The sequence below is a fragment of the Podarcis vaucheri genome (assembly GCF_965113315.1).
Source record: "Podarcis vaucheri genome assembly, chromosome: 7".
In the NCBI taxonomy this organism is placed as follows: Eukaryota; Metazoa; Chordata; class Lepidosauria; order Squamata; family Lacertidae; genus Podarcis; species Podarcis vaucheri.
In genome coordinates, this window is record NC_138765.1 from 22,569,376 (window position 1) to 22,582,900 (window position 13,525).

The 13,525-nt window shown below is 43.5% G+C and overlaps 1 protein-coding gene across 1 annotated transcript; it reads right to left on the reverse strand.

Annotated features, from left to right (window-relative positions):
* Positions 1-2,170: 2,170 nt before the first annotated feature.
* DBR1 (debranching RNA lariats 1) lies at positions 2,171-10,874 on the reverse strand. Its single transcript, XM_082231698.1, has 8 exons — positions 10,627-10,874; positions 9,453-9,577; positions 8,911-8,991; positions 7,553-7,638; positions 5,980-6,204; positions 4,816-4,896; positions 4,124-4,269; positions 2,171-3,698 (listed from the first exon to the last, which is right to left on the reverse strand). Exons 1-8 carry the CDS (start codon positions 10,842-10,844, stop codon positions 3,026-3,028), a joined length of 1,635 nt encoding a protein of 544 aa, XP_082087824.1. The 5' UTR covers positions 10,845-10,874; the 3' UTR covers positions 2,171-3,025.
* Positions 10,875-13,525: the final 2,651 nt, after the last annotated feature.

A 13,525-nucleotide genomic window follows, 5' to 3' on the forward strand; every position in this document is an offset into this window, starting at 1 on the left:
AAGGAAACCGCTGTTACGAATAGTCACTGTGCAACCATCTATATTCATTTGCACTAATGCAAAAAAGTTGCACATGTTGTACGTCTTGCATCTGTTGGCTTTTTAGTCACACGTAGTAGGAAAGACTATAAAATGGGAAGAGGGGCAAGCTTTCGGTGCAGAAATAATTTGTAGTAATCTAAAAGAGTGGATACCAGTGGCCAGTTACACTGTTGCTGTTTTATATATATACAGTGGTGCCTCGCAAGACGAAAAGAATCCGTTCTGTGATTCTCTTCGTCTAGCGGTTTTTTCGTCTTGTGAAGCAAGCCCATTGACGGATTAGCGGATTAGCGCTATTAGCGGCTTATCGGACCAGCTGATAAGCGGCTTAGCGGCTTAGAAAAAGGGGGGAAGGGGGGAAACCCGCAGGAACTCGCAAGACATTTTCGTCTTGCGAAGCAAGCCCATAGGAGATTCGTTTTGCGAAGCACCTCCTAAACGGAAAACTCTTTCGTCTAGCGAGTTTTCCGTCTTGCGAGGCATTCCTCTTGCGGGGCACCACTGTACCATACTTTTCTGTGTATAAGACTATGTTTTTTCTTTAAAAATCATGCTAAAAAGTGGGGGTCATCTTATACACAGGGTGGACGTTTGATTGGTTCCTGCCATGGCTGTCAGCAACTATTGTGCATGTTATTGGTTGCTGCGTCAATGGGTGTTGTTGACTGGCCTACGCTCCAGAAGTTGGGTGGGCAATTGGCAGCTTCTGCCAGCGATGGGACAGGAGGCGGATTTTGCGGCTTGTGTGCGGGTGAGCGATTTTCGGCAACCCCCCCCAAAAAACAACTGAGGCAATCCTCCACAGAAAAGCTCAAGAACTCTTCTGTACCATCTCCGCCCATTTTATTAAATTTGAGTCCAACAAAATAGGGGGCGTCTTATACACGGAAAAGTACGGTATATCTATAAAAACACTACTGGATACAGATGTAAAAGGATATTTCTTCCTCCTGCTGAAAAGCAGGCTCTAACAAACAAAAGTTCCTTCCGCAATAAACCCCTTAATGTGCCACAATAAACTTTCGGTTGCTCGTTACAAAAGATTTCTAACCCTCTAGAATTTGTCTTATTTAGATGGCAGCTATTCAATTACCCACTGTACCTGGGAAACTAAGTTGCCAGTTTCGGGCATGCATGAAATGTTTCCCCTAACTTATGGAGCAAATTGGAACTACTAGGAATCAATGTCTCTCCAAAATTCTGGTTTAATACAGTATGTTATCTTTGCTATCTACTCTCCATTTCAGAATACAGTGGTACCTCGGGTTACATACGCTTCAGGTTATATACGCTTCAGGTTACATACGCTTCAGGTTACATACTCCGCTAACCCAGAAATATTACCTCGGGTTAAGAACTTTGCTTCAGGATGAGAACAGAAATCGTGCTCTGGTGGCACGGCAGCAGCGGGAGGCCCCATTACCTAAAGTGGTGCTTCAGGTTAAGAACAGTTTCAGGTTAAGAACGGACCTCCGGAACGAATTAAGTACTTAACCCGAGGTACCACTGTACTGTTCTGGGCACATCTGGTTATGTAAATTATTTTACAACTCCTCAAACTGACAGTGGCCACGTTCAGACAATTCTATCTGAACCTTTTGCTCAGATATGTGGCTCTCTTCGCCTGACCTTTGCTGCAATTCTCTAGTTAACCATAATTTCTCTATTGAGATGAAACTATGGTTAACTGCTTTGGAACACACCAAGAAATTAAATCTGCTTCAAATTGTGGCTTAACAAGTACAGTATGGCTTGTTCCAAAACTGGTAACAGTTTCCTTGGCTCGCTTGGACAAAATGAGAAACTATGATTGGAGATCATATGTTAATCATTGCTCTGGGGAAACACAGATAAATTCAGGTGGAGTCTACACATATATAAAAAACACTGTGAATTTTTTTTACCATTTAAATATATATATATTGAATTTGCTATTAGCTCACTAGCACCATCTAGAGTAACATTCGTATAATGCACTTAAAACACACAAAATGTTATTTTATAGCTGAGTCCCATTTCATATATCAGCTTATTTAGTCAGAATCTGACTGTCTGAAATGGTTCACTACATGCATGAAAGAAAATCTATGTTGCATATTCACACAGCATGCACAGAAAATCCAGAAACTAGGGTAGTGCAAAAGGATTTATTTACAGACCTATATATCATCTTGGTAAATAATGGCATTAAAATAAACCCCACGTTGTGGTTTCACTTCTTACATGCTCAACTCACCATAGGATTATTGTACTTTCCCAATTTTATATAGTATTATTTCGATCACATTCTCAATGTGGTTGACAGCTGAAATGATGCACATCAGACAGCCTATTAGTTCTTATGGTTAACATAGCAAAAACCAGGAATGGAGAATCCATGACCTTCCAGAAGTTGTTGGACACTAAGTCCCATCAGCCCCAGTGAGTATGGACGACGATCAGGGATGATGAGAACTGGGAGTCCAACAACATACAGAAGGCAGCAAATTCCCCATCAACACTGGGAGGGCAGGAAGGAGGAGGGACTACCTGAGAAAGCTAGAACTTATAACATTCACTGATGCAAAGTCCAATGAATGCAAGATTTGGAACTAATTGCTGTCAATGGGCAGGTTGGTGAGCTTAAGTAGCAAAGAAGTTGAATCAATTTGAGCTTGCTTCATTATATATATATAAAAAGGTCCTTTTCCGAACCTCCATCAAAATGCAAAATATTTTCTCCTTGTCTGGTGAGCCTCTGCAAAAAGGGATACAACAGGTCCTCCGTTGGATCACAGATACCTACAAGTTATTTCTACCAAATCAATATTTGTTCCCCAATAAAAATATTTGCTCTAATATAAAAAAGGGCTTATTGCAATTAAAGTGTAAAAACTGTGTAGGATTGTAAAATCCCATCCCCCACAAAAAAAAGACCCATACCAAAAGTTGAACAGGTATAGCAATCGAAGATCCTGCCTATAGTGTCAACAAAGGGGTTGTCTCATTCCACCTCATCTTCATCTTTGGAAGCATAGATAGCCTGGTTCCTCCTTTTAATTTTCTTTGGCCCACCCTTTCCTTCTTCACTTGTGTCACTTAGCCGCTTCAAGGCCGTTTCACTGGGGATCACCTCTTCTGGCTGGTTTCTCTCACTCGATTTCTCCAGTTCATCACTTTCCACAGTATCATTCGGCGACACAGCCATGGAACCTGGCGTGACCCGGATGTCGGAAAAAGTTGTTGAGACGTCAGAAGGGTGGTTGGCAGACGAGTCCACTGGGCAGCTGCCTGGCTCTTCTTCATCATCGCTGTCTTCATCCAGTATTATTTCATCAGGGTTGATAGAAGAGGACAAGCCAGAAACGTCTGTATTATAGTCACTGGGCTCCTCTGCTGATCCAGTACTGTCTACCTCCTCCTCCTCTTCATCATCATCATCATCTCCGTGCTCCTCTCTCAGTTGTTGGATTCGGCCATTAATGTCCAAGAGGCCAAACCGGGCACAAAACTCAGTCGTCTGGGGATTGATTTGATGAACGGGTTCTCTGTGCTCCTGGGATTTGTTTGAGTTATAACAGGGAACTGTGGTACTGAAGTTATGTGGAACCTTAAGGTCGTGGTTCGCCTCTTCCAAAACCGCCTTGATGTCTTCTTCTGTGACACTGTAGTCCCATCTACAAGAGGCCAAACACAGAGAGTTTCAAGTAAGGATACCCACCTCTCTGCCCCTTACATCTGAACAGCTTCAGGACAAAGAAAAGGAAGTGCTTCCTCATACAGGGCATTAACTGATATATGGAGTTCTAGGGATGGTAATGCCTCCTAACTTCAATGGGCCGGATTCAATTATCCCAGCATGCTAGAGGAATCCAGCGCAAGGGAGAGTTGGGAGTAGTGCAATCAATATCTACTCAGAAGTCCTATGGATTCAGTAGGGCTTACTCCCAAGTAAGTGGGGTTAGGATTGTTGCCTTAGTTGTTGTTTTTAATCTGACTGTTTCATTACTGCTCTGTTGTATTGGTGAGATGTTGGCAGAGGAGGCATAAGGGGTCAAAAAGCAGCAAATAAATAAAAATACACAGACAACACTCTACATACTTTGCATGGAGTCCATTGTTTTCAGGCATATTCCAGGAATTTGGAGACACATTAACAAGATTGTTAGTAGCTTTAAGAACAGCAATCCATTCAGGGTCATATTCCAGGCAGTCAGATGCACTTGGGTCGTGTTCAATCTCTACAATCTTAGAAAACATTGGGAAATTAAGAAGACCTCTTTGTCCTCCATAACAGGGAAGACTTGGCTGTGAACTTAAGCCACTAGCACCTCAGATAAATCTGCCCTTGCTACAGACTGCACTTCTCCCTTGTTTTTGGAAGGACCATGAAGCCAGGCTGGGAAACAGGGGTAGTCCAAGGGCCACATTCCCCCACAGGCAACCTTCGGGGGGGGGGGCACATGTCACCAGTGGGCAAGGCAAGAGAAAAGCAGGTAAAGCAACAGAGGCAGCTCTTACTTTGTAAGCCACAAAAGCCAGACATTTACTTACACAACTCGACATCCTCCTTAAGGCTTTATCACAGTTCAAGGACATATCCATGCTATGGAAAAACACTCCAGGAGGATAGCGAGGGCTGCAGCTTCGGGAGAAGGTTCCAAGGGTCAAACAGAGCATCTTGGAAGGTCATTCTGGATGACCATTTCTCCCCCTTTTACAGAAGATTCTAAATACACTGAGCCTTAGGCTTCATAACAATAGATACCAAACAGAAAATTCAGCATGTTTTACCTGTAGGAAGTCTCTGTGGGGCAGGCATTTATCCAGGGCCAGAAATTTTGTTGCTTTTGGCTGTTTCCCGCTGCCATTGGCCTATTAAGTAGGGGAGGGAATACATTAACAAAAAATGGCACATGTACCAAGGTCAACATTTTTTGCTACACAACAAGGATTGATGCGATTTATATGCATGGGCATATGAAGCTGCCTTTTTTTGCGAGTCAGACCACTGTTTCATCTAACCCAGCAATGTCTATTCTGACTGGCAGCAGCCCTCTTTTATCTGAGATGGAAGTCTTTCTTACCTGGTGCCTCCCGAAGCTTTGGTTGGAGATGCCAGGGATTAAACCAGCAAAACAAATTCACAGAGAGACAACTGTCTTCTGCCCTTCTGGAAGTACCAGAGGTTTGCTTGCCTATCATTTTATCAACAGTGCAAAGAGTGTGAAGTGTATCATTACATGGCAGGCTCTCCAGTTTTGTCCAGCTCTATGATTCCAAGCAGAATTCACTAAGGGCTACTTATCAAAACAAACCAAGGTAAATTTATCAATAGCCTTTTAAGATCCTAACCACTGTTCTGGAACCCCCGATAAGCTTATATTTGAATTATGGTATTTTGAAAAAGATTGTAATAGAGCACAGGCAAGGAAACTGAGGATGCTGTAGGACTCCCTATCAGCCCCAGACAGAAAGGCCAGTATTCAGTGATCATGGGGGCAGTAGTTCAAAAACATCTGGAGAGGCAGTTTTCCCACCCCTGCAATCTATATTTTGGAAGGCTGTTTGCTTACATGTTCCCTATGCACTTGAACCCCTCTTAAGAAATTATAAACAAATTTTGCATAATAACTCCTGAGCTCAAACAGCAGCTTTTTGTCTACGTTTGGAAACAACAGGACGCCATTTAGAATTTAGAATATGACAGAATGAACCTTTCAAAACTGCAATGACTTATTTTGTTTCTCAGAATTCTCAAGCAGCGCCAGGTGCAAGCTGAGCACAACTGGCCCCCAATCCAGAGCAGTTTGTTATTTTGAAACTACTGGCAGGTATCAGGTTTCCTCCACTGACGTTTCTCTGGAGCTCCAGCTTCCGTTAAAAACAACAATGGTGAAACACAACTGCACACATAAATGTCAACAGAGGCACAGCAAAACGCTCCAATTCTTTTACCTGGTGCTGCATGAAGGCAGCAAACTTCACATGCAGGTGTGCAGCGAACCAATAGGTTGGTTTCAAGTGCTCCAGAAGCTCTGAAGCAGCAGGACTTCCCAACGTATTACTCTCCACTTCTTGGCGGAAGAAGGATTTTTTCCTAAGCAGCAATTTCTTGTCTCCATAATGATATATACTTCTGGGCCAGTCGTGGGACATAAACACATCCATAGGCTGCTTTAGCTGTTAAACCAAAACGAAAGCAACACAAAATGAAACAATACGGCTGCTGTTGTGAGTAAATGAAACACAGCATAGGATCACAGGATGTCAATTAATTTTTAGGGAAGAGGGGAAATGATTAAGTGGGCTTAACTGCATTAGTTTCAATGGGTCTGCTCTGAGTAGGACTAATGAAGATTATTGTTCTTCTAAGTTTTGACTTACTGGTTTTTTCTTTTTGATTTCTTCTGTTAAGTAATGTTTTACTGTATCTTGATTATATTTTAAAAATGATATTTTGCTAGTCAACATAGTTAGTATTTCTTTTTGTTAACTGTTTTAATCCAGAATGTGGCAGCTAGACTGGTGACTGGGGGCCGAGACCACATAACACCAGTCTTGAAAGACCTACATTGGCTCCCAGTACGTTTCCGAGCACAATTCAAAGTGCTGGTGTTGACCTTTAAAGCCCTAAACGGCCTCGGCCCAGTATACCTGAAGGAGCGTCTCCACCCCCATCGTTCTGCCCGGACACTGAGGTCCAGCGCCGAGGGCCTTCTGGCGGTTCCCTCATTGCGAGAAGCGAAGCTACAGGGAACCAGGCAGAGGGCCTTTTCGGTAGTGGCGCCCGCCCTGTGGAACGCCCTCCCATCAGATGTCAAAGAAATAAACAACTACCTGACATTCAGAAGACATCTTAAGGCAGCCCTGTTCAGGGAAGTTTTTAATGTATGATATTTTAGTGTTTTTTTTTGTTTCTATGGAAGCCGCCCAGAGTGGCTGGGGAAACCCAGCCAGATGGGCGGGGTACAAATAATAAATTATTTATTTATTTATTTATTTATTTATTTATTTAAAGAGCCAGCCAGTTCGGCAGCATCCGCTGAGACTTCCTGGTGCCTGGTGTTTCTGCAGCTGAATGCAACATCAATGAATTATTATTCCCCTGCCTTTATTCCCTGAGAGCAACTTAACATGGCTTAAAGATAAAATCAGAACAGCTTTAAACACGGGGCGGGGGACAGGACAATAATTAAAAAAACAGTTATTTCTTCTTGAAGAAGAAATAACATAACTAGAAACAACATAAAACCAATTTTTTAAAAGGTGTAAGCCCTTTTAAAGGCTATTAAAAGATCTGGAAAATTAAAAGGCTGGTGGCAGAAAACCTAGTGCCAGAAAGATTAACAAGAACGGTGCCACACAAATCTCTTGGGAGAGTGTATTGCAGCTGGGATGCCAGTCCTTATCCCCGTGGTGTCACCCACTTTATCTCAGATGGCGATGAAGGTACTTGAAGGGAAGGGGCAGGGCTATGAAGAAGATCTTAACATACAGACAGGTGATATGAAATTGGATTTACACTAACCTGCTTGAGCTTGAAGACTTCAATGTTTCTTACATGGTAGACACTTCTTATCGTTTGCTGGTTGTATGGTGGATACTCAAAGTGACCTTAAGCAAGTTGAGAAACACTTAGCTGAATAAAAACAACGACAAAAAGGAAGACTTCCTAATTGGCTCCAATCCCCTGAAACAGCAGCATTGTGGAATGGGTGCTATATTCAACTTCCTTTGAGAGTTGCACAAGTGTGCTTACCACTATGCTACAAGGCCAGTTTCAAGGTGCTAATGATAATTTATAAAGCCCTATACAACTTGAGATCTAGAAGCCTGATCACAGAATACAGATGTACTATAATTTTAACATAGTATTATTTATGCATTTTATTTTCCCTCATTTTATTGTACTGATTGATGTTACTGCTTTAAGATTAAATGCACTGCACACCACCTTGAGATTGCTTTCAAAAGAAGGCAGGCTAAAAATATTTTAAATAAGTAAACATAACAAGGAATTTAACTTCTTCCTATTTCATTCAATAGATATTTGGCTTTAGCACCGTCCATGGAACAAAGATCACACAACCTTACTCTGACACCCTCAAGAGGCAAGTAACAATTTTTCCTATTTTACTGAAGTGAAAACTCAGTTCTCAGGTGAGCAGGGATCTGAAATGAGGCCCTTTGCTGATCACAAGGCAGATGAGATAGAACGTCACCAACAGATGTTGGTGCAGAGAAAACCAAATGGACATTCACATCCTTTTTCCTTGTATCTGTATCTTATACTTTCCACACAGGAATCAGAGTAGCATTTGGGCCTCACAACACCACTTTGAATTAGGCCGTGGTAAAAAATAGCTATTTGCTCCAAGTTTCCCAGCTAAGCATTTTAGTCAAGTAAAGATTTAAAACTGGGTTTCCTACATCCAAGAAAAACCCTTGATCCATTTTGCCACATTGATTCCCTTCAGCACTGCCACATCACAGGGATAATCAAGACCTGTTCAGATGTACCAGTAAACTAGGGTTTTCCATTAAAAAATATGCTGTGGTGGGCATTGGAACCACATGCTCCCTTTTCCCCTCCTTCAAGCAAAAATGAAGATTTAAAAAATGCCTACTTTCAGTTTTGAATAAGCTGCAGTTTCCCACTACATCTAAACTCAATAACCTAACTGTGGTTAGTTCACACAAACAAACATCAAACCATGGTTTCAGATCCTGATTCATTAGCCACAGCTTCCCGTTGTATCAAAACCAGGCTTCAGAATCACCTACCAGTAACAGACGCAACTCACTCTAGTGCAGTAAGTGCTGCAGCCGAAAATGAAATTCAGATTTAAAACAAGAATCTGCAGCACAACCCCATCCTAGACATACCCTTTTTGTAATCATGAGATTTGAAGATGCCAGAGAGTCCACCAATTCTCACCCCGCGATACTTTACCACTCCAGCGTAACCTGAAACAGGAAAAAAATATGTAGATCAGGCTAAGAAGTAGAAGACTGTCCACGAAAACCACGAGCAGTACATAAAGTGGTTACTGATTCCCAAGAATGTGCTGTATTTCCTTCATAGCAAAGAAAAAGGTTGCATTCTGTAATGTGTATAGGGATAATAGTGTATTTTGGGCTACAATCTGCTGCTCACTATACTGGCCACACAAGGACGGAAAAAGACAGAATTGGACCTAGATATTTTGCTGTTGCTACACTGAAAACTTTCCAGAACAGCTATACAGGCTTACACTGAAAACATTCCAGCAACAAGAGTATACGACTTCACCTGCAAGATACTGACATGCCTAATTTTGGAGGGAAAGAAGAGCAGTCCCCCACTATAAAGCTGAACTTCAATCTAAATCATCAGCCCTATGCTTGTGCATCCTAGGCTATCAAAACAGAAAGCGAAATGTTAATACCAAGGTAGTAGATGTTTGGCGCTACCCATCCGCCATATGGTAGCTCTTGCAAGTGATTGGAGGCTTCGTGGTTGCCCCCAATAAAGATGGTCAGGACAGGAGCCTTCTTCTCTCCAGAATAATACCTAGAACACAGCCAAAAGCCAATGTTTTCGTCACTGGTATTAAGGATCAGCATATTCATGTTTCCTGATCAGAGGAACCAGGTTTACCGTACATGCATGCGCGTTGTATCATACATTGCTTTTGATGCACAGCTGGGGAGGTGGAGATGGCACATGATCTACGGCTGAGAAGAAAGTGCTCATAGGAATCACCAAATTAACATGAAACACATAAAGCAAACCTGTTAAATTGCACCTGTCAGTAGGACATGCAGCGGAAGCAGGAGCATGTTTAGTCAGAAGTTAAGTCCCACTAAGTTCCACAGTCAATCCAACTAAGACTGGCTAAGCCACGTATTTCACCTCAACTTGGGATGCTGGATTTAGTTAACACACTACAGTATATGGATAAAAGGAGTGCATAGACTGAAAAGGACAGCGGGGCTTTCCCCAAGGCCAGTCAACTTCCTCCATCTGCCATCCACACGTTGCGTGTGAACATCTTGCAGGGAGGAAACCTACACAAACCTGTTGACTTCTACAGAAGGTGGAACCCCGCATGATCAGGATTCCAGTTCCTGCAGAGATCTGTAGTGCTTCTCTTGCAGACACTCACCCGTGGATGTCAGGAGTAGAGAGAGAAAAGGCTGTGTAAAATTGGGATTGGGGTCAGTGGTGTGGCCCTGCCATCCTGTTATGTACTAAGCTGAACACGTCCTTTCCTCTCTCAGGGCTGGTCTTTCAGGAAAACTTGACACTTGGTTAATACTTTGCTATTCGCATATGGAAAACCTGGTGAAAAAGCACACCAAGAAAAACCTCCCCTGCTGTAGCCTTTCCTCCTACGGGAGCTGCTTTAACAGCCTACCAAGGCATAAAACACAAATTATATAATATTTTACACGCGCGCACACAATGCTTAACCAACTCCTCTACCACCCCAACAGTCAAAAACCCCGCAAAGGACCTTGCACTCTGCGCGTGCTCAGAGGCACCCTTCCCTCAAATGGGTTCCGGGGCGGAGCCTCCGCGGAATTCGAAATCCTGCTGCCGCTTCGCAGGCGACTCACCTCGCGAAGCCCCCCAAGCAGCGGTACTTGGCCGGCACCGCCATGCAGCGCAGGTCCGCCGCGTTGCGCACGGCCTGGAAGTCCCCGGCGCACAGGAGCAGATCCGGCGCCGCCTGGCCGTGGCGCTGCTCCAGCAAATGGAGTGTCTCGTACATCTTGTCAAGCGCGCCATGGCAGCAACCGGCCACCGCCACCTTCATCTTCCGGCCTCGGCGCATGCGCCCCGGCGGCGGCAGCCCCGCCTGCGCAACGCACGCGCCCTCGACCGTTGCTTTCTCCGCATCGCGAGGCAGCCGGAGGGCCCCGCCCCGCCCTCCTGCTGCCGCCGCTGCTGCGCATGCGTCTCTCCTTTGCTCTCACCGAACGTTTGGAGGTTGCGCTAGAATTGAGACAATATCCCGCCGAATGATTTTTATCATCGCCAGGATGCTCCCCCCCCCCGCAAATATCTATGGTCTTAACGTGGCTCCAAGGAACTTTTTGGTTCATTTTTTGTATTATTATTAATCGTCATCATCGTTCATTATTACTGTTAATCGTCATAAGGAAACCAATCTCGTAATGGCACATATTACGATATTTCATGTATTATCATTTCATATTATTATTACTATCATCACTATCATTCTATTCCTTACCCACCCTTCCGCAATTAGGTGGGCTACGACACGATCAAATTAAAATGCAATATATCAGAATCGGTTTAAACAAAGGGAAGGTTAGAATGTTGAATCCAGCTCCTCAGAAGCAGCGTTCACGTGGAAGTGCAGCTGCGAAAGAACAATGCAAGAAGTAAAATGCCATCAGAAATTTCAGTTAAAGCCAGCAAGTGTCTGACGTGGGAACGGTGGGTGTTGGCAGATGGAAGAAGGGGGGGGTGTTTTTTCTATAGCCAATAAATGCAATTTCCAGGCCTGATTTCTAAGGTGCTTAGAAGTAAAACGGGTTTTCCCCGGCTTGCCATGTGTTCCGATCTGTCACTTAGGAGAGGGTTTTCCCTTGGGAAGGGGGAAACCGCTCGGTCCCATTCTTTCAAGAAGCAGAAATATGGATAAGCCCTTAAGTATGTCCCGTTTAACTGCTTGGAGATCAGGCTTGTTCTTGAGACAATTTGCCTAGAAATGGCATTTACTGGCTACAAAAACATATCTTCTTCCATCTGCCCACATCCACCGTTCACATGTCAGACTCTTGCAGCATACCCTCCATCATTTCTCCTATGAAAATAGGGACGCCCCATTCCATAATGATAATTTTACTAGTTGTACCCCACACATCTTACTGGGTTGCCCCAGTCACTCTGGGCAGCTTCCAACAAATGTTGTTGTTGTTTAGTCGTTTAGTCGTGTCCGACTCTTCGTGACCCCATGGACCAGAGCACGCCAGGCACTCCTGTCTTCCACTGCCTCCCACAGTTTGGTCAGACTCATGTATATAGCTTCGAGAGCACTGTCCAACCATCTCGTCCTCTGTCATCCCCTTCTCCTTGTGCCCTCAATCTTTTCCAACATCAGGGTCTTTTCCAGGGAGTCTTCTCTTCTCATGAGGTGGCCAAAGTATTGGAGCCTCAGCTTCACGATCTGTCCTTCCAGTGAGCACTCAGTGCTAATTTCCTTAAGAATGGATGCGTTTGATCTTCTTGCAGTCCATGGGACTCTCAAGAGTCTCCTCCAGCACAAAACATAATAAAACATTAAATATATTTTTTAAAAAACTTCCCTATACAGAAGTGTCTTCAGAAGGCTTGGGGGTCAGATAACCCCATACCTTCCAGCATTTCTCCAGTGAAAATAGGGACATCCTACCATACCCTCCAACATTTCTCCAATGAAAATAGGGAGGTCCTAAGGAAAAGCGGGACATTCCAGGATCAAATCAGAAACTAGGGTGGCTTCTCTAAATCAGGGACGTCTCTGGAAAATAGGGACACCTGGAGGGTCTGTTGCAGGCTTTAATTGAATGTTACAGCACTAACAAAGCATCACAGAAATACAAACTAGCTCAATATTCTGGGGAAAGTCCTTAAAAGATTTTTGGAAGCAATGTTGCTTTTTTAGCACACGCTAGTAATGCACATTTATTCAGTAGCAAGTCTTATGGGTAAACATGGAGAAGATCAGACTGTCCAGATTTGGAAACTTACAAGTTAAAGAATGCTGGTGGCTAAAGAAAAGAAAGCTAAAACACAAGAGCTGCTTACATCTTCTTCCCATGAGCACATTATTATTATTAATTAGCTGCTTTACCCGTTGAAATGACTGGAAGCAACTTACAACACAACAAAAATACTAAAACTACACTAAAACAATAAAAACATTTTTTAAAACCCCACAAAAATATGAACAAATGAAAGACAGGTCTAACACATCCTGTCCAATCAAGAGAGCCTATGAATACTTAAAAAACCTTTCAGAACTACATCTCCCATCAGCCCCAGCAAGGATAGCCAATGGCTACGGATGATGGGAGGTGTAACCACAAATGTATTAGTCTTTCCTCAAAGGGGAATGCACAAACCCCTTGCGCCCATTACTTGACCTTTTCTGCCCCTTTACCATCTCTTCAGCATCCTTTATTTAATAAGAAGTACAGTGGTGCCTCGCAAGACGAAAAGAATTCGTTCCGCGAGTCTTTTCGTCTTGCGATGTTTTTCGTCTTGCGAAGCATGGTCCGTCGCAACTGCGCCTCTTCAAGCGGCTTTTAAAAAAAAGCGCTAGACGTTTTTGTCTTGCGAAGCAAGCCCATAGGGAAATTCGTCTAGCGAAGCAACGCAAAAACGGAAAACCCTTTCGTCTAGCGAGTTTTTGGTCTTGCGAGGCATTCGTCTTGCGGGGCACCACTGTATCAAGAACTACCTACAATAATTCCAGCTTGGCTTCACTTTTTTTCTCTCTCCTTC